Source organism: Myxine glutinosa, chromosome 13 (genome assembly GCF_964187855.1).
Source record: "Myxine glutinosa chromosome 13, kmMyxGlut1.1, whole genome shotgun sequence".
Lineage (NCBI taxonomy): Eukaryota > Metazoa > Chordata > Myxini > Myxiniformes > Myxinidae > Myxine > Myxine glutinosa.
The window spans coordinates 71,461,913-71,480,587 of NC_136273.1; the positions used below are offsets into that span (position 1 = coordinate 71,461,913).

At 42.5% G+C, this 18,675-nt stretch overlaps 1 protein-coding gene across 1 annotated transcript in view; it reads left to right on the forward strand.

Annotated features, from left to right (window-relative positions):
- LOC137438384 (GDNF family receptor alpha-2) overlaps positions 1-12,975 on the forward strand; it is a gene marked incomplete at its 5' end in the record, with an annotated part of 39,421 nt that extends 26,446 nt beyond the window's left edge. The window contains 6 exon segments of the mRNA XM_078767629.1: positions 725-1,103; positions 1,686-1,795; positions 5,811-5,942; positions 6,510-6,676; positions 9,784-9,834; positions 12,407-12,975. Coding sequence (XP_078623755.1) covers positions 725-1,103; positions 1,686-1,795; positions 5,811-5,942; positions 6,510-6,676; positions 9,784-9,834; positions 12,407-12,532 — 965 coding nt within the window. The 3' untranslated portion in view covers positions 12,533-12,975.
- Positions 12,976-18,675: the final 5,700 nt, after the last annotated feature.

An 18,675-nucleotide genomic window follows, 5' to 3' on the forward strand; every position in this document is an offset into this window, starting at 1 on the left:
TTCCCGTCTCTCAGGGAGGAAGTGTGCTGGGTGATGCAAGTGGTTTTCACGCGTGTGAGAATCGGTGCAGGTTAACCTCGAACATATATGTAATTCTGAACTTTCATTCACTGATAATATCTTATTATATACATTGATTTTTTTGTATACAAGATCGAGGCTCGTGTAAGAGCGAACATCAATTACAAAAAAACAAACGGACACACAAAACATACAATAAAGGGAGCGGGAGAGAAGATGGGGAGGGAGAGGGAAGCACACAAGTACAACAGCAGAGAACAGGGACTTTGGGAGATCTGTGGGAGGGAGAGGGCCTGGCGGGACGGGGCATGGGAAGGGGGGAGGGGTGGGAGAAGTATAAAACACATGGACACTGCTAGGACTTCCAGGAAAGAAGTCAGTATTTCAAAAAAAGTGGATCCGGGGTGAATTAGCGGGGGTAGAAAAGATCAAGGTTTTGGATGGGGGAAGACAAGAGATGGTGGTGAACAGCTGTTTTAAAGACCTGGAGGGAGGAGTGGGATTGAAGAGAGTGAGGGAGTTTGTTCCAGATGCGGAAGTAAAGAGGAATGAAGGAGTGAAGGTGAGTGAATTGAAGATTGAAAGTTTTTGCAAAAAATTCGTTCAGGATAAGCTAGAACCACCCTTGTAAGCATCGTTTTGGGCATTGGTACAAAGCTACAATGAAGAAAACTGTGTTTGCGTTTGTTCTTGTTGGTTACAGTGAATCATGATGCCTGCTTGGATGCTACACTGCTCTGCAACCGTAATAAAAGTTGCTCGCAACTACGTACCGATTACATCGTGGCCTGCGGCCCTCGAATACAGACCCGGCCTCCAAGGGGCACGCAGGCGCAGCGTCCATCCTGCTTCCAACACCGTTGTCGCCGCGCCCTGCGCTCCTTCGTCACCCGCGCCCCATCCGCCCTCTCCATGAATCTCTTCCTTTGCTCGTGTGGCGGGGACAGCGTGGAGCGATGCCGAATGCGCAGACACAAGTCGATCGTCCCGTCTTGCTCGCATTCGCCTCCTCGTGACCTGTACGGCAGTTTCTCAGAATGTCCCGAGCTCCTCTCGAGCTGTCAATCGAATCCTCTTTGTCGGTGGGTCCTGGTTATAGGACTTCTGGGAGTCTTGATGTGCCACAAAGCCGATAGGGTTACGGACTGTAAACCCACACCTGAATTTGCTAATTCATATGTTTGTGAAAACCCAGGAAGGATGAGTTGTTTTATAATAAGGAAAATGTAGAAGTTTTGATCAAGAAGCAATAATTGTATCACAGGATCAAGAACTTGGCACCTGTTTCAGTTGATTCACCAGGGTAGCTAATCTCCCTTTCCGGGGAACATAAGCCCTTACAACAATTTCCTATGCACGTCTCGTGGGATTTTGTATGCGTTTGCTAAGAATCTTAAATCGTAAAAGGTTTTCGTTGGAGAACGAACACGATTGCTCTTTGAGGTTTGCTAATTTGTCACAGATGACTGTTCAGGTTGCCAAAGGGTGGCTTTTCTATATTGAGGTATGATGGCTATATAAGGTTTGAGGATACGTGACGTGTAACGGTTAAACCTAAACACTGGTATGCTGGATAAAACGTTTTCATTTCCTGACTATTTTGTTTTCTTTGCATTATTACTTTTACATGCCGATGTTTTCTTTCCTTTTTTTTGACTTTAAAGCTCCCGCTGGGTGGATTACCAAATTCACTGCCAATCAGATCTGAACCACTTGACCAGATGCACGAAGCGCAGTCACGCGGCATGTCTGCATTCCTTTGTAGGCCTCATCGGTAAGCTTCACTTCATAGCACAGGTATTGCTGTGTCCTGTGCCTGTATATTTGTTTATTTTACCCCTTTCTTCCCCACATCCATTTATCGTAACAGTTTATTAATTTAATTAATTCAGCTGTTTTATAATTTAACTAGTATAAAGCCCGTCAAAAATGACGGGTTGGAACAGTTTTTGACGGTACAGCCACGTCTGAAGTCTGGGCCTAGTGTCAGGAGTGCTTATATCATCTTTATTTGTTAGAGACATAACATCCTACAGACATAAATGAACACGCGTTTTACTCTGCGCACATTGCACATCACGTGCAGAAAATTTCACCTCCCTGTGCCTTGTATTTATTGTGATTAAAAAAATACCGCTTCTGTACACCAACCTTGAGGCTCAGTTTGCAAGCCACCATCTACAATTCCAATGTAAGAGGCATAATTACCCTTCTTCTTTTGGGTCTTCGGAGTCCTTTGTGTCCTTTGGGGTCTTTTATGTCCTCTGGGTCATTTTGGTCCTTGGGGTCTTCAATGTCTTCAGTGTCTTTTGGGTCTTCTAGTTCATCGGTGTCTTTTTGAGTCATTCGAGTATTTTGGGTCCTCAATCTGGATATTTGGGGTATTTAAGGGTCTTCGGTGTATTTTGTGTGTTAGAGGTAATTTGGGGGTCCACTGGGTCCTCAGGGTCTTTAAGGGGCTCCGGGATCTTTTCGGTCTTTTGGATTGTTTAGGTCTTTGGGGTCTTTCGGGTCTTTAAGGGTCTACTGGGTATTTTGGGTCTTCAGGGTCTTTTTGGTCTTCTGGGTCTTTTCAATCTTTTTGGTGTTCAGGGTTTTGGGGGGTCTTCTTGGTCTTTAAAGGTCTTTTGGATATTTTGTGTCTTGGGGTCTTTTGGGGTCTTTTCAATCCTTTCAGTAACCGGGATCTTTTGGGTCTTTGAGCTCTTTTTGGTCTTCAGGGTCTTTTCGATCTTTTCGGTTTTTGGGGTATTTAAAAGTCTTTGGGGTATTTTGGGTCTTTGAAGTATTTTGGGTCTTCGTGGTTGTTTGGGTCTTTAACAGTCTTCAGAGTATTTTGGGTCTTCAGGGTCTTTGTGGTTTTTGGATCTTTAAGGGTCTTGGTGTCTTTGGGGTATTTTGGGTTTTCAGGGACTTGTTTGTCTTTTAAGTCCTCTGGGTCATTTCGGTCCTTAAGGGTTTTTGGGGTATTTTGGGTCTTTGGGGTATTTTGAGTTTTCAGGCTCTTTTGGGTGTTTAATAGTCTTCAGAGTCTTTTTGGGTCTTTGGGGTAATTAAGGGTCTTCGGGGCATTTTAGGCCGTCGGGGTGTTTATGGGTTTTCGTGGTCTTTAAGGGTATTCGGGGTCTTTTGTGTCTTTAAGGATATTGGGGCCTTTTAGGGGGTTTTGGGTCTTTGGAGTATTTTGCGTCTTTTGGGTCTTTAAGTCTTCAGTGTTTTTGGGGTCTTCAGGGTATTTTGGGTGTTTGGGATCCATTGGGTCTTCAGGGTCTTTTGTGTCTCTGGGTCATTTGGGCCTTCAGGATTGTTTGGGTCTTTTGGATCCTCAGGGTCTTTTGGGTCTTCATGGTCTTTTGGGTCTTCTGGGTATTTTGGGTGTTTGGGGTCCATTGGGTCTTTAGGGTATTTTGGGTCTATGATGTCCATTTGGTCTTCATGGTCATTTCAGTCTTTGGGGTCCTCAGAGTATTTTGGGTCTTCATGGTCTTTTGGGTATTTAACAGTTTTCATGGTGTTTTTGGTCATTTGGGTCTTCGGGGTATTTTGGATTTTCAAAGTCCTTGGGGGTCTTCTGAGTCCTTGGGGTCTTTCGGGTCTTCTGTCATTTGTGTCCTTGGGGTTATTTGGGTCTTTTGTTTCCTCGAGGTCTTTTGGGTCCTTGGTGTCTTTTGGGTCTTCATGGTATTTTGTGTCTTTAACAGTCTACTGGATATTTTGGGTGTTTGGGGTCCATTGGGTCTTCAGGGTATTCTGGGTCCTTTGGGTGTTTTGGTTCCTCCGAGTCCTTTAGGTCTTTTTACCAGTTGACACACAGTCATGTTCAAAGATTGCCTCTTAAACTCCCCACTCAACTCAAACAAACTTTAAAACCTAGCCTTATGAAGGGGGACAGACAGACAGACAGACACACACACACACACACACACACACACACACATTGTGTTTTATATGGTAGATTGTTTTACTAGTTCGGTCAACGTCAACCCTCTTTCACTGCAATTTCCTCTTCCATGTGAATAAGAACTTTATTTAAACCCTGAACTAACATTTTCTGGATGCATTTCAAAATCTACAGTTTCTACATCTAGTGGTCATCCCCACCTGTTTTTCAAGCAATGGATTCCATCAATTGAAAGCCAACAAGAGTAGGTTAACCACCTTGGGAAATGAGGTGTCGATGACATTTCTGACCATCAGCCCATCGTCAGAGCGAAAGAGTGGTTGGATACAAACGCTCATAGATTTCCACTCATCACAATTCTATGATGAACAAGTGTCATTCAAATTGCCTCCTGCAATAAGCACAAGATCGCCTTTTAGTTTGAAAGCATCTTTTAAAGAATCCTTTGAATCATTCTTTTTGTCTGCATTTTCAGAATGCGAACCACACTTTGCACATTCCGTATACTTTTTTCTATCTGCAAAGAGGACTCCTTAAATCATCGTCTTTTTTTCCCCTTGTAGAAAGCAGACCACACTTTCCATATTTTGTGCACTTTTGCAAGCAGCTTGGTATCAGCACTCATCGTTTTCCACTGATCACAGTCGTCTATGACGAAGCGTCATTCAAACTCCCTGCTTCAATAAACGTCGGTTCATCTCTTAGCTTGAAAGCATCATTTTGAAGGACCCTTTAAATCATAATTTTTGTCTGCACTTCCAGAACGCAGACCACACTTTCCATATTCCGAGCACTTACCCCGACAGCTCAAACCTGCTAAAATGTTTTGTCACTTTAACCACCATTGACAGATCCTTGTCGTTTTGATGTTCTTCTCAGCAAGTGCATCGCTTGATCAAATTGCTGATGGGGAAACAAACAACCAAGTATCTGTGAGCTGCTTCTCATGTGTGGAGGGATGGTCATTTGTGGGAATGAATGATGAATCACCTGAACATCATGGGTCCTTTGTCATTTGGGTCCTTGGTGTTGTTTGGGTCTTTTGGATCCTCAGGGTCCGCCAGGACCCAAAATCAAAATGCGCCATCCCTAACATGAGCACACGGCATTAATCGTTGAAAAGCAGCGTTTATTATTGATTATTTGACTGTACCAAGTCCATTCGACCGTTTGCTTCCTGAGACCCACACACAAGCTGAACATCTCAGCCGGTGTCGTGGATATTGAAGCGTTCACCTAAAAATTTTACAAATGTCTTACCATGTGTAAGATATTTGTCGTTGGGGCATACAGAGGTGAACTATATAACCTGTTGATTAACATGCACAAGCAAACACTCCCACCCTCAGATCTCCGATCCATCGTTGAACTACATATTCCAACATGGCCGTGAATATTGATGGAAAATAGCTTGATCATGTCCTTGTTGGCATCTGTCCTTAATTCGGATGTGGAAAACGAGTACCGGTACACTTGAAATGACTGCGATTTCATTTTTTTGGTTCCTAGTTGTGAGAAAGGATCTTGCAGAAAAATATATGATGTTCTTCCGTCCGATTCATTCCAAGAAACTGTCGCCTTCATTACGAAAACACCAGTGACGCTGTTGGTGGAGAGCAGGCCTGTTCAGTCGTTGCTCCTCTCTGGCAATACGTGGCATCCGCTTTCCCGTCACATTTCCACTCATCTGGCAGAGTGTTTGCATTTTCCGTGCAGGACCTTTTCTATAAAGCAGAGAGCATCTTTGGCACTTAACTCCGACTTTCCAATAAGTACACTTGTGAGCAAACGTATTGATGATTCACTTGGATAATGACAAATCGATCTCTATTCAGAGGTTGCACATCCACGTGTTTTCTAAAGAAATGTGGCCGTGTCGATCTTCCAGGTACAGATATCGGGCCTGAATTTGCCCAAGATGGAGACGAGGTCCGACCGCCGTGCAGGTGCGAGCGCAGTGCCAACAAGGCAGATGCCTGCCGAGACATTTTGCGGATGTTCACCCCAAACCCATGTCTCGGTAAGATGTTATTTATTTATTTGCTCATTTATTTGATTAAAATTCGTGCATTGCAGAGCTTGCATTGCATGTACATGTACAAATGTTGCGCACGTATGATATGCCGACCGCACTGATGTGCAACAAGGCCTTCGGCCAAGCCTGAATGGTGTTCGAATTTGGACCGGTGTCATCCCTTTCCCTCCAGATCCTGGTAAATTGCTCAATTTAAGTGAAAGTTCAGAATACATGTTTGAACAGATCGTCTTTGTGATCACGGGAAAAACACAGAAGTCTCTCCCACAATGAAATGTATTTTTCTTTTAATAATTATCCCCAGAATTTCTGGACCCGTGCTCTGGAAAATGAAGAATATAATTGATGCTGCATAATTTTCAAGTACAAAAGGTTATTTTGAGGACAACGGTTTGTGGAAAGTTCACTATTTGTGGCCTTCAATTTGTGTATACCCTAATGCGCTGCGCAGTGACATCATCCTCGAATATTTTTGTTTCCAATGATGTAAATGCCCAAAGTCTTGTTGTCTTTGTAAGCGTATGCATATCCCGCTTCCCTTGTTTATTTCAGAAAGTGCCATGCGCAGCTTGGCCGATCCGGACTATATGGAACGTCACCTGACCACCATGGAGACCTCCCATTGGACAGATGAAACTTCCTCCAATCCTTCTCTTGTCCAATCAGTCATAACGGCTTTGCCAGCACACTTTAGCATGATGAATACATGTGGAAATGAGGTGTGTACATTAAAATGTTGTGATTATGATTATTATTATTAATTTGTTTGGAGAAATCTGATCATGAACGTTACCAGAAGTCAGCCATGACCTGAGGAACGAAATAACTACATATTATTAATTAACATAATTAATTGTTTTGTTATTTTTGCTTTAAAATTCACAATACCTCTTGCAAATGACCATTAGGCATTTATCCAGGTAGCCAACGGAGCCAGGTCGAGTCTGACTAACTGTTGGTACAGCTGGCAAGGCGTCCAGGCAGAGTTGTTTCAGCGTCGTTGCCCACCTGGGTACCATCTGTTCTTTCAATCAGTCATCTCTTGAAAATTAAGTTACCTTGAGAATAGGTGAGTTCCGCATGGTCAGAGTTTCAGAGCCCTTTGATGTTTTCGCCTAAAAACTTTCAACTTGCCAACTATCTTCTAACAAAACGACACCAATAAACATCACGTGACAAAACCTAATGTACTCAGTTATTCCACCTCCAATAGTCAATAAGCTGAATGGCTATAATTAGGCAGGTATTCCACCAATAGGATGCGTGTGACATCATTTTAACTTTGAAACCTGAAGAATAACTTTGTCTCTACGGCGAAATGATTTAGCATGGCCTTAACTACTCCCTCAAAGAGACGATTACCCGCAGCGTTGGTGAGATTAGAAATTTACTCCAAGAGAAAAGAAAATCTACTTGCTCTGTAGTCCTGAGCCTTGCTTTTCTTATTTCCTCTGGTTTTCTAAATTCTGATTGCCGAAGTTGGAATGAAGTCTCGATGTGGAAGCCACTGTCCAATCCACGTGGGCTTAATTTAATTACTTAAATGGCCTGATGGTACGTGACCTGAGATGAGTCGCATCCCTTGACATGAAAATTGGTTGTTGCTAATAAACCTTCAGCTTATTGACAAATTCTTGCGTTACAATACACGTGAAGAAAAACGATTTTTTTTTTTTACAACGCTTGTATTTATCAGCTGCAGTAATTGGTAGATAAAGGCAAACAGTCAATAATCAATATCCAACCAATGATTATTCGAAAAGGGAGATCTGGAGGTTGTTGAGCCTTTGCAGGGAGACATTCGGCGATTGTAGGGCACTAATAAAGCCGATGAGCGACGAACCAGAGAAAAGTTTAAACAATAGTCATTTGTATTGAGATTTTGACTAATTCCTTCATTTTCAAGTCATGCAAAGACTGTGCAGGATGGACTGAGCTCATGCAAATGAGTCAGAACCATCATGCTTTATGCAACTCAAATATATTTACACTCGAGCACTGCAACTTGTATTCGTCTTCTTCTTTAACTTCAATGGCCCCTTTAATGGAATATAATTTATTCCCACATTTTTTGGGGTTGGCACGGGAAAGTTATGGGCCAAAATCTTGCACGAACCGGCTGGCCAACCCTGACGTCCGACAATGGTCATTTGAGCAGGAATTTGTAATTTGTTCAGTTCAGGATGCCAGAGCTAACTCACCTACTGTTATGAATGACACCTTAGATGATGTTTAACGTCTATGTTCAGCTTATGCTGGCGGACGGGATGCCCAGCTTAACATCGGTCCATGGGACGGTGCACTTTGTAATACAATGCCCCGCTTGTGAAGCACCAATCCGATAGTTTTGTAGTCGGGCCGGGAAACAAACCTATACTAGACAACTCAAAGGTAAGTGCATCATCCTGTCTGACCTCGCACTCGAGGATTACAACGGTTAATTACAATGAACGTTTTGATTTTGAAGTAAGTCGGAATGTGTGATCTATCTATAATTCCAGTAATCTCTGTACGTTTGTACGTTTGTACGTCTGTACGTCTGTACGTTTGTCTGTGACCGCTGTTTCTCGACAACTACCGGTCCGATATACTTGAAACTTGCCAGGTATATTGCTGGGGACCCGAGGATGTGCCTTTTCAAGGTTTGAAATTAATCGGACAAGTACTTACCGAGCTATGGCGATTTAGCCGTTCGCCGTTCGCTTTGCCGTTGCGAATGGACCAAACCATTCATGTAAATAGAGGGGGGGGGGGGGGGTTCTGTGGTCGTTCGCTTTGGCTTTGCGAATGGACCAAACCATTCATGTAAATAGAGGGGGGGGTTCTGTGGTCGTTCGCTTTGGCTTTGCGAATGGACCAAACCATTCATGTAAATAGAGGGGGGGGGGTTCTGTGGTCGTTGCGAATGGACCAAACCATTCACATCGAATCATCGAATCACATCGAATGGACCAAACCGTTCGCTTTGGACCAAACCATTGCATGTAAATAGAGGGGGGGGTTCTGTGGTCGTTGCGAATGGACCAAACCATTTCATGTAAATAGAGGGGGGGGGGGATATAATTTTAGATATATATATAGTACGGGCATTGGCAAGGAACGGGCACCCACGTACGGGCAATGCCCTAGTAATTTACAAATGCAACAAGAAAAAGAGCAATCAGAGATTGCAAACCCTCATCAGGATGTATTTTCAGTGGTTTGTAAGGCTTTCATGTTAAAACAAATATGGCGGCCGAACCACGTGACCGATGACGTCATCATTATTATTTTTTTCTTAACTAATTTATTCCTAGATTATGCTCAAGAAATTTCATCTTGATCGGATGAAGTTTTGTACTTGTCGAATTATGACGTCATAATGGAGGCACCTATGACATCATCATTAACTTATTTTAATCCCCATGGAGAGTTCTTCACAATGAGCCATGTCTCAATTTTTTCTATTCAGCACTTTCCGAGATATAGAGGTGCAAATGTTTTCGATTTTTCCAAGATGGCGGCCAAACCACGTGACCTATGACGTCATAATTATCATTAAAAAATTGTACAGGTGGAGTTGCACCTATGGTGAAAATTTCCTGTCAATCGGACCAACGGTTGCAGAGAAAATCATTTATTCTGTGCGGACAAACACACAAACGGACAAACGGACTCAAATGCAATACCCTCTCCTCTGGGATGGTAATAAGATAGTCCTAATCAAACTTTGTGCCAAGTTTGAACACAATTCGCAAGGTTGAACCAAGTTATTGTTGCAAACTATTCTTTGCAATGTTCTCATTCCATTTATCCTTCATTTAATCAAGGGCTGCATGTTTTGCAGATATCACCAGGTGGCTCATTAAACTCCACACAGAGAGGTTGCCTTATCAAGGTAAGTGATGAAACGTGCATCTGTCTGTCTGGTTGTTCGGGTATTTACTTACACCTGACTGTGAATTTCAGCCTTTAGGTTTCCGTCCTGATAGTCAGCAACGTAAGTTTGGCTTGGAGGTAGTTTGGCTTGGAGTTTGGCTTGGAGGTTGAGAAGCCACCCTGAAAATGTTCATTGTCCTATTTACCTGGCGTGGTAGCTTTCATGTGTTATTCTTGTTGACCATTATGGCACAAAATTAATTTCACATTTTGTTGTTGATTTTTTTTTTTTACGAATAGGAAACCAGCACCTTTTTGTATACATAGTCAAGGCCTATGGAAGAGCAAGAACACAGAACGAATCAGGATCCAGCATAGCAAAAGGAACAGCAGAAGGAGAAGGGGGAAATACCAACAGCAGGGCGGAGAGAGGAAATACACGGGAACGGACAAACGAGGGATGTGGGTAACGATGACGCATGCAAAGATCAAGGTTTTAGATGGGGGAAGATAAGAGATGGTGGTGAACATCTGTTTTAAAGACATGGAGGGAGGAGAGGGATTGAAGAGAGTGAGCGGGTTTGTTCCAGAGGCGGGAGAAAAGAGGAATGAAAGAGTGAAGGTGAGCAGAGAGTCTTGATCTTGGCAGTTTCACCAGAAGAGGGTTGCTGGCAGATCTTGTGTGACCTGTAGGAATATTTTGGGGACAGAGCACAGACAGAGCTGGGGGAGCTAGGCCGGAGAGGAGTCGGTAGAAGACAGAAAGACCACCAACCTGCCTGCGGAGAGTGAGTGAAAGTCCCTCAGAGTTAGCTTCATCGCTTGAAATTCTGAAAGCTTTGGTTTTAACAGCGTGAAGCCGAGCTAGGTGTGAGGCAGAAGCACCGGCCCAGAGGGGAGAACAGTATGCCATTGAGCTGCGGAGGAAAGCCTTGTATGTGGTGAGGAGCTCAGGGGTGCCAAGGAAGGACTTCGCATGACGGAGGATGCCCAGTCGGCGACTGGCTTTGGAGGCCAGCTTGGAAATGTGGTTTTCCCAGGAAAGATCATGGCAGATAGTGAGACCCAAAAGCTTGAGTGACAAAACTTATTGGAGAGGATTGTTGAGAAAGTAGATGGGAGGGTTATCCAGTCGGTCTTTTCAGAGAGACATAGTGTGAGTGAGATTTGTCAGGATTGAAAGACATGTTCCACTTATTTGACCAGTCTGTGATTTTGTCCAGGTCTACAGAGAGTGAGGAGGCTGCAGACTGCCGATCTGAGGGATGAGGAATGGAGCGGCAGAGAGTGGAGTCAGCAGCAAAGAGATAGAGAGGATTTTCCAGAGAGTCGGAGAGATCATTGATGAAGACCAGAAAAAGCACAGGGCCCAGAACACTGCCTTGGGGAACTCCAGCCTGAACAAGAAGGGGAGATGAGAGAAATCCATTCAGGGCCACACGTTGACTATGACCAGAGAGGAGGTCAGCAAGCCATGCGTGGAGATTTCCATGGATACCATAGGAGGAGAGTTTGTTGAGCAGAGCGGGGTGCCAGACCATATCGAAGGCACGTGATATGTAAACCCTAAAAATCCCTAACCCGAAAAGCCATAAAAGAAAGGTGAGAAATTTGGAAAAAGGTGAAGACGTGGGAGGGGGAATTCTCTGTATCCACACTCAGATTTCTGCATATGCGCTGGTCAAATCAAAGCAAAATTATTTCGTTTCCTTATGGGGAGGAGGAAATTCCTCCTTAGGAAATGTTCCGCTGTGCACGACGGTGAGAAAGGCGGCGCCATTTATGTGATGTCACTGCTACCCAGGGTACCTCAGGAAGTGATTGCACTCTGCCCAAACTCAGTGGCTGTGTTTGTCTCGTCTACCAGTCTTGGGTTGTGTTGTGTATGTTCATCTGTTTGTCCATGGGAGTGTGTGTCAGCACAATTTCGAGCAAATAAATAAATAATTAAAAACACAAAATTGGCAAATGACATAACCTGTGAGCTGTCCAGTGGTGAACACCAATATTATTGATTATATCTCTCTGTATTGACGTGATTCATCCAGTACCTTAACCAATTCCTTTTCATGACCTGCTTTTTGTGTCCCTAACCTGTCCCCATGTCCCCATGACCTGCTTTAAAATGCATGTTGTGTGTTGTTGTTGACCTGCTTTTTGTGTCCCAACTTTTTGTATCCTTCCAGACAGATTGTTCCAAATGACAATAATTGTTCACGTGAAACACACCTGTTTTATTCTTATATTTCCTTACCATTTACCTGCCTTCAAAATGTTGCTTGCAAATTATTTTTTTGCCGCTTATCAATTCAAAAACGGTTATTTGATTTTATTTTCATCCATTATCTTTAATATTTGATTTCATATCTGCTAAGCAACCTGCTTTTGTAGGTGTTAAAAAATTAGATTTTGTTTGTTGATACGGAGGCCTTTATCATTCTGGGTCCTTCCTCTTGTGTGAACCCTCTGTTTTTTTGCACATCGTTGCCAATTATTTCTCAGGAGGTAATCTTCACTCTGCCGTACGTGCTGACACCAAACCTTTTGGCGGTGGGGGGCTGGTTCTCTTCTTTACCACCAACAACCCAAAGACCCTTTCTTTGCAGAACTCTTCGCGTCACAGGCTGTCTGATGGCTCCCGGAATGCCAAGTCATCCACATCTCCCAGCTACTCCTGCACTGCCGCTCTCATCACGCTGGGGTTGATGTGGTACTAAGGATGCATAGAAGATAAGACTGCATTACATAGCGAGTATTATATCCACCTGATTGCTCAGAAGATTGCCTTCTTCAAATCTCTTTGTGGTTAGGGGCTGGTGATGGCGGCTAGCTAACCAAGCACTAAAGTGAGAGCAGCTGTTGCACTGCCTGATCGGTGGCACGCAACTTCATCTGAGATGTGAAAATCAAAAAATAATCTTCCTTCTTATTCTTCTTCCTCCTTTTATTTATCTCCTTTTCCTTCTCCTGCTTCCTTTTTGTTATTTAAAGTGCTGGAGGCATATTTCATAAACATTAACCCAAATTGCACTGTTTCTGGACAAAATGATGTTGATGAACAAAAAAAACAACTGATGGACAAAACTGTTGTGATGTTTTCCCACCGTTTGCATCACCAAAACGTTTTTGTTTATTGTAAATAAAACCACGTTGGACAGAGGCCACGGGCTCCTCACATTGTCCCACGTCCAAAGCTTGGCCCGGACCAAACCCTTTGGCTTTACGTACAGCAGCTGTTATTCCGTTACGCTTCCTCACTTTGAATTAGCCTTACAATCTGGACCGGATGTTGCTGTCGGTGAGAGATGTGGTGTGATTGCCAGCATCCAAGCGTGTATCTGATATGCATCCCTCATTTCTGGGCATGGCTTTGATCGGCGAGCAGATAGTATCACGTTTGATGCTTGATGGGTATTTTGCAAAGGGCTTTCAGACGGGGCTCTAAGAAGTGTTGTATCGAGTCTATTTATTATTGTAATTGTTGTTATTTTCTATTGACAATGTTAACGGATATTGACTTTGATACGCATCTTTTGAGGTAGTGTATTGCTATGCATTGCTTGGGTGAAGATTAAATAAAACTAATGATAAGCTTTGATTATTGAACAGTTTAACCTGGAGATAAAACTTGTAGGTGTGTGTGTGTGGGCTTGTGGTGTAGGTGTGTGTGTGTGTGTGGGTGTGTGTGTGTGTGAGAAAGTAGAGGTATTGAAAGAGGTGGAGAGGAGATAGGGGGACGGGGAGGAAGAAAGGGAGAGAGTCATCATCATCGGAAGCCCACAGCCCTAACGAAGCCAGCCACTCTGACCGGATTTCCACAGGAATGGAATATAAGAAAGGGGTAAAAAAAATTCGGGATAAAGGGGGCATTGGGGCCACAATACGAAGACTGCGGAAGTTGGAGATTTGCAGTAGACCGGACGTCCTAGTGGGAGAGAGGGAGAGGGGTTGGGGGTGGAGGAGAGAAGTGGGGAAGTGGAGAGAGGTTGATGGAGAATCCAAAGCACTCAACATATATCAAAGGGAGAAGCAGAAGACAGGAAAGTTAAATATGAACTTGCAGAAAATAAAAAACAACAACCAGAGAAGAAACACTTTTTACAGTTGACGATAGAATGTAGATTTGAAAGTGCATGGGTGACCGTTTGTCGTATGGGAACATTTTAACATGGATCTGTGGTTTTCTATACTGCATGATGTCTGGAAGGCATGCTGGAGAGTTATTGAACACCTTTGCATCGGTGCCTTCTTGTGGATGTGAATCCCTTGTAACACAATGAGTGCAGCTCCCATTGAGGAAGAAAAACGAGCTATTTGAAGTCCTAGACCTTTGCCCTTTTCTGTATACACTAAACCATACACACACGAGAGACCAGGCAGCTGCTGCCTCTCTCTGTCAAATGTGTATCGCCTCTTGAGACCGACCGTGATAGCCATGTTTGATAAATTTGTCTATTTTGGTTCTTTCCGATTGCATTTCAATTTGACCTTACATCATAATGCATTATTTTGGTGCTCTCTTGTTTTACATTGCCCCAGTGGTTGTACATTAGGTGTGATGCAGCTGTGTGAGCGGAGGAATACCGCTGATTTGTATCGGAGCCCCTGCATCCCACCACGCTTTTTTATTTTTAGGAAACACAGATCTGTGTTTATAAATTGTACATGCAGTGGTCAAAATGTTCTCCGAACAGGATCTTCACAGTAGTTCGAAAAATGGCAGATTTTATTTTGATTTTTCTCCACATTTCCACAATCGACCATTCAGTCGCTCATACTGCTGGACCTCACAATCATCTACAATCATTCCGAAGCAATATCTATATATATATATATATATATATATATATATATATATATATATATATATATATATATATATATATACACCCCTACATCAAAGCTTGTCTCCAAAGCATCGGAGGACTGAAGACTGCACATCCTCCATCATGTTACATCTTTTATTGGTAAATCTGACTTTACAGCCCACAAGGCCTCGATCGACTGTTCAATGGAGTGTGTTTCTCCCCTATTTCTTCATGCTCCCCACTTCACAACTTCCTATTCTGGCTACTGTGGAATCCAAAGCTCTCAATATCATCGACCCTTCCACAAAGAAGTATAAGCACATAGAATGCTCTCTCTCTCTTTCTCTCTCATCTAGACAAAATGATGGCCTCTCTGTTTTCTACCGACTCTCGTCCAGTCTTGTTCTCTCTGCTCATTCATTGCTAAGCCCCTCCAGGTCACACGTAGTTCTTCCCGCAACCCCTGAAAGGAGTGAAAGTTCCAAACTCCAGGCTTGTTGCTCAACTTTACTCCTTTGTTACTTTTTTCTCTGGTTTGTACAATCTCATTCCTCATTCCATTCTTGTTCCTTCAAGGCTTCAAGCAGGACACCACCATTTCAGGTCATCCGACTTCGCAACCCATGTGATCTTCGCTATAACCCACATCTCCCCATTTATTTGTAGGCTTCTATGTTTCCTTCCTTCTCTTCTACACCCACATTTGTTCATTCCGTTGTTGTGTCCATATGTTATGCCACACCCCACTCTTGTCAGTGCCTCATGTTCTACCCTCCTTCACATCACTCCTCCATTGGCCTAGACTTTGTATACAAATGATAATTATATGTAATTAGTAATTAAATCGGTTTTATTCCTCATATATACATATTTACTGTATATACACACACATATATGTGTGTGTATATATATATATGTGTATGTGTATATATATATATATATATATATATATATATTGTTATTATATATATATATATATATGAATCAATCACAAATCGATCACACACCACGATTCTGAAACGTGAGTCCTTTTGGATACACAAACTTCGGACAAAGGTCCCTCATGGCATAAATTTTGATGACTAAAGCATGTTCCCACATCAACCCAATCAAATTGTTAACCGTAACCCATTCATTCATTCATTCATTCATTCATTCATTCTACCTTTATATGTCATTTATATAAATATATAAATATATTATATGAATATAAATGGGATATGAATATATGCTTGTGTGTTTATGTATGTATATCTCTATATTTGTATATGCACGTGCACCCTAACTGTAACGTAAACGGTCACTTCCGTTGAACTTGGGGCTGGTGAGTGAACTTTGGCGTGGCTCTTCCTTCTGTATGCATTTTCTACACACATCACACATCTCACACACATATCACCATACATACTTGACTGATATACATGCCTGCTGTTTTTGTAGACTCAGAAGAAGACCTTTGTTGGTCGAAAGCTTGTCGACAATTAAAGATCGACGTCCTGAAGCTACGTCCGCGTCTTATTTAATCTAACGATTATTTATTCAATACAAATGAGACGCCCTGCTCGTACTTTGGAGTTTCTACTATTTCTTACATTTATATATATATATATATATATATACTCTGCACAATATATAGTGTACTATACTATATCTTATAGTAATAATAAAAGGTAGTGTCCGTCCGACCGTCTGTCTCCTCCATAAGTCCAAAACCATGAAACCGAATGGCTCCAAACTTTGCATGCATACACCTGAACCTCCAACAGATTGCAATGATGAAAACTGGGTGTTTTGGTGTGTTATAACACCCTTTTTGAAGATGATTAACGAGGTGCTCATGAGAAAAAACCCGAAAAGGCCTTACCAATATGGCGGCCTGTCATCTTGGTCAGCCCACTGCACCTCGCTGGGTTCTTTGCCACTTTGTTTCGGCCTATTGAAACGTGCCTTACCTTCGAAACACGATTGATAATTATCATTACATAATTGAAGCATATCATCAAAATCTGGATTTGGATATGAGGATTGAATGCTGTAGACTAAATAAATGTACAAATCTGTAGTGAAATTTGACAAACTTTACCATAGCTAGCGATTTTTATAACTAAGTGTATATATTCATTTATTTAAGCGAGGCTGTCGTTCTCCTTCTGGGGTTCGTTTTTTATTTATTTAACTTGATAATAATTTTTTTACTTAATTCATACTTCCATGGGATAGAGTTTCGCTCCACTGTACCTGCGATCTATTTTTAAAATTCCTCGGCCATTTCAACCAGAAGCAATCAGCTTGTTATCGCTTGCCAAGCCAGCCGTTCCTTATCACCCATTTCGTTGGAGTGCTTGCTGGAGTGCTTAAGCCGCTTGGCGAGGGTTCTACAAATGAAGTCAGAAATACCTGTGCAGTTATTTAATTAGTCACAAGACCAGGGAAGTTTCGGTGTGTTGTAACACCCTTTTTGAATATGATTAACGAGCTGAACCACCACTTGGTGAACACTATGCAGGCTGCTTTTGTGAGCTATGGCGTTACAGTAGACAGAGCTCCCTTTTTGTTTTTACGTACCCATTTTTTTATTGACTAACATTTTTGTGCGATATACTAACCCTCCCCTCCGTCCCCATCCCTTCCCCCCTCTCCCTTCCTCCTCTCATCCCCCCTGTCTTCATATTCCCATCAGGAAGCGACTCATTGTTAGTTGTTACCCAGCAACGCCGGATACTTTTGCTAGTACTATATAACACCATAGTATACAATATACTATAAAGTCTTGGCCAAAAATATTGGCACCCTTGCACTTATTTCAAATAATGCACCATTTCTTTCCGAAAATCGTTGAAACAAAAACATTATTTTGGTATCCACAAATGTATTTCTTTGGTTTGCAGTGAAAAAAAAAAAAAAAAAGCTGAAAAAAAACACTAAACCTTAGCTTATTCCACACATAAATCCTAAAATGGACTGGACAATTTTATTGGCACATTTTAGAAGTTGTTAGAAATAATTAGATTTCAAGCAGGTGCTTCCCCTTTACTTTGGAATTGAACTCACCTGTGGTGAGTTGCAGGTGCCTGCAATATAAAAATCACTCATTAATCAGTTTGAATCAAGAAAAGGAGTTATTCTGCTGTTTTGTGTCACTGTGTGTACCGCAATGAGCATGGAGAAAAGAAAGAAAACCAGATAATTGTCTGAGGAGGTCAGACACAAGATTGTAGCCAATCATGGACAATTTCAGAGCTACAAGTCCATCTCCAGACACCTTGATGTTCCTATGTCCACCGTACGAAATGTTATCAGGACGTTTAAGGCCCATGGCACTGCAGCCAACCTCTCTGGACGTGGCCACAAGAGAAAGCTTGATCGAAGATTGCAGCGAAGGATTGCTCAAATGGTGGAGAAAGCTCCTTGATCAACTGCCAAACCAATTCAAGCTGACATTCAGACACAAGTTATGACAATTTAAACTCTCACCATACATCGTCAACTCAATGAAAGGGGGTTCTATGGTAGGAGACCCAGGAGGACCCGACTGCTGAGAGAGAGAGACATAAGAAAGCCCGACTGGAGTTTGTCAAAACACACCGGACCAAGACAAAATCCTTCTGAGAGAATGTCCTGTGGACAGATGAGACCAAATTAGAGATGTTCGGTAAAGCACATCATCTCTGTGTTTACAGAAAACAAAATGAAGCATTCAAAGAAAAGAACACCTTCCCTACAGTCAAAAATGGAGGCACCAAGGCATTTTTGAGCGCAATGTTCAACCTAGTGTCAGAAAGCTGGGTCTTCATCGAAAGCCATGGGTCTTGCAGCAAGACAATGACCCCAAACACACTTCAAAAAGCACCCAGTAATGGTTCTAGACAAAACGCTGGACTGTTCTGAAGAGGCCAGCAATGAGTCCAGATCTAAATCCCATTGAACACCTGTCTGGAGATCTGAAATCAGCAGTTGGGAGAAGCCACCCTTCAACTCTGGGAGAACTGGAGCAGTTTGCACAAGAAGAGTGGGACAAACTGCAGGTAGAGAGGTGTATGAAGCTCATTCAT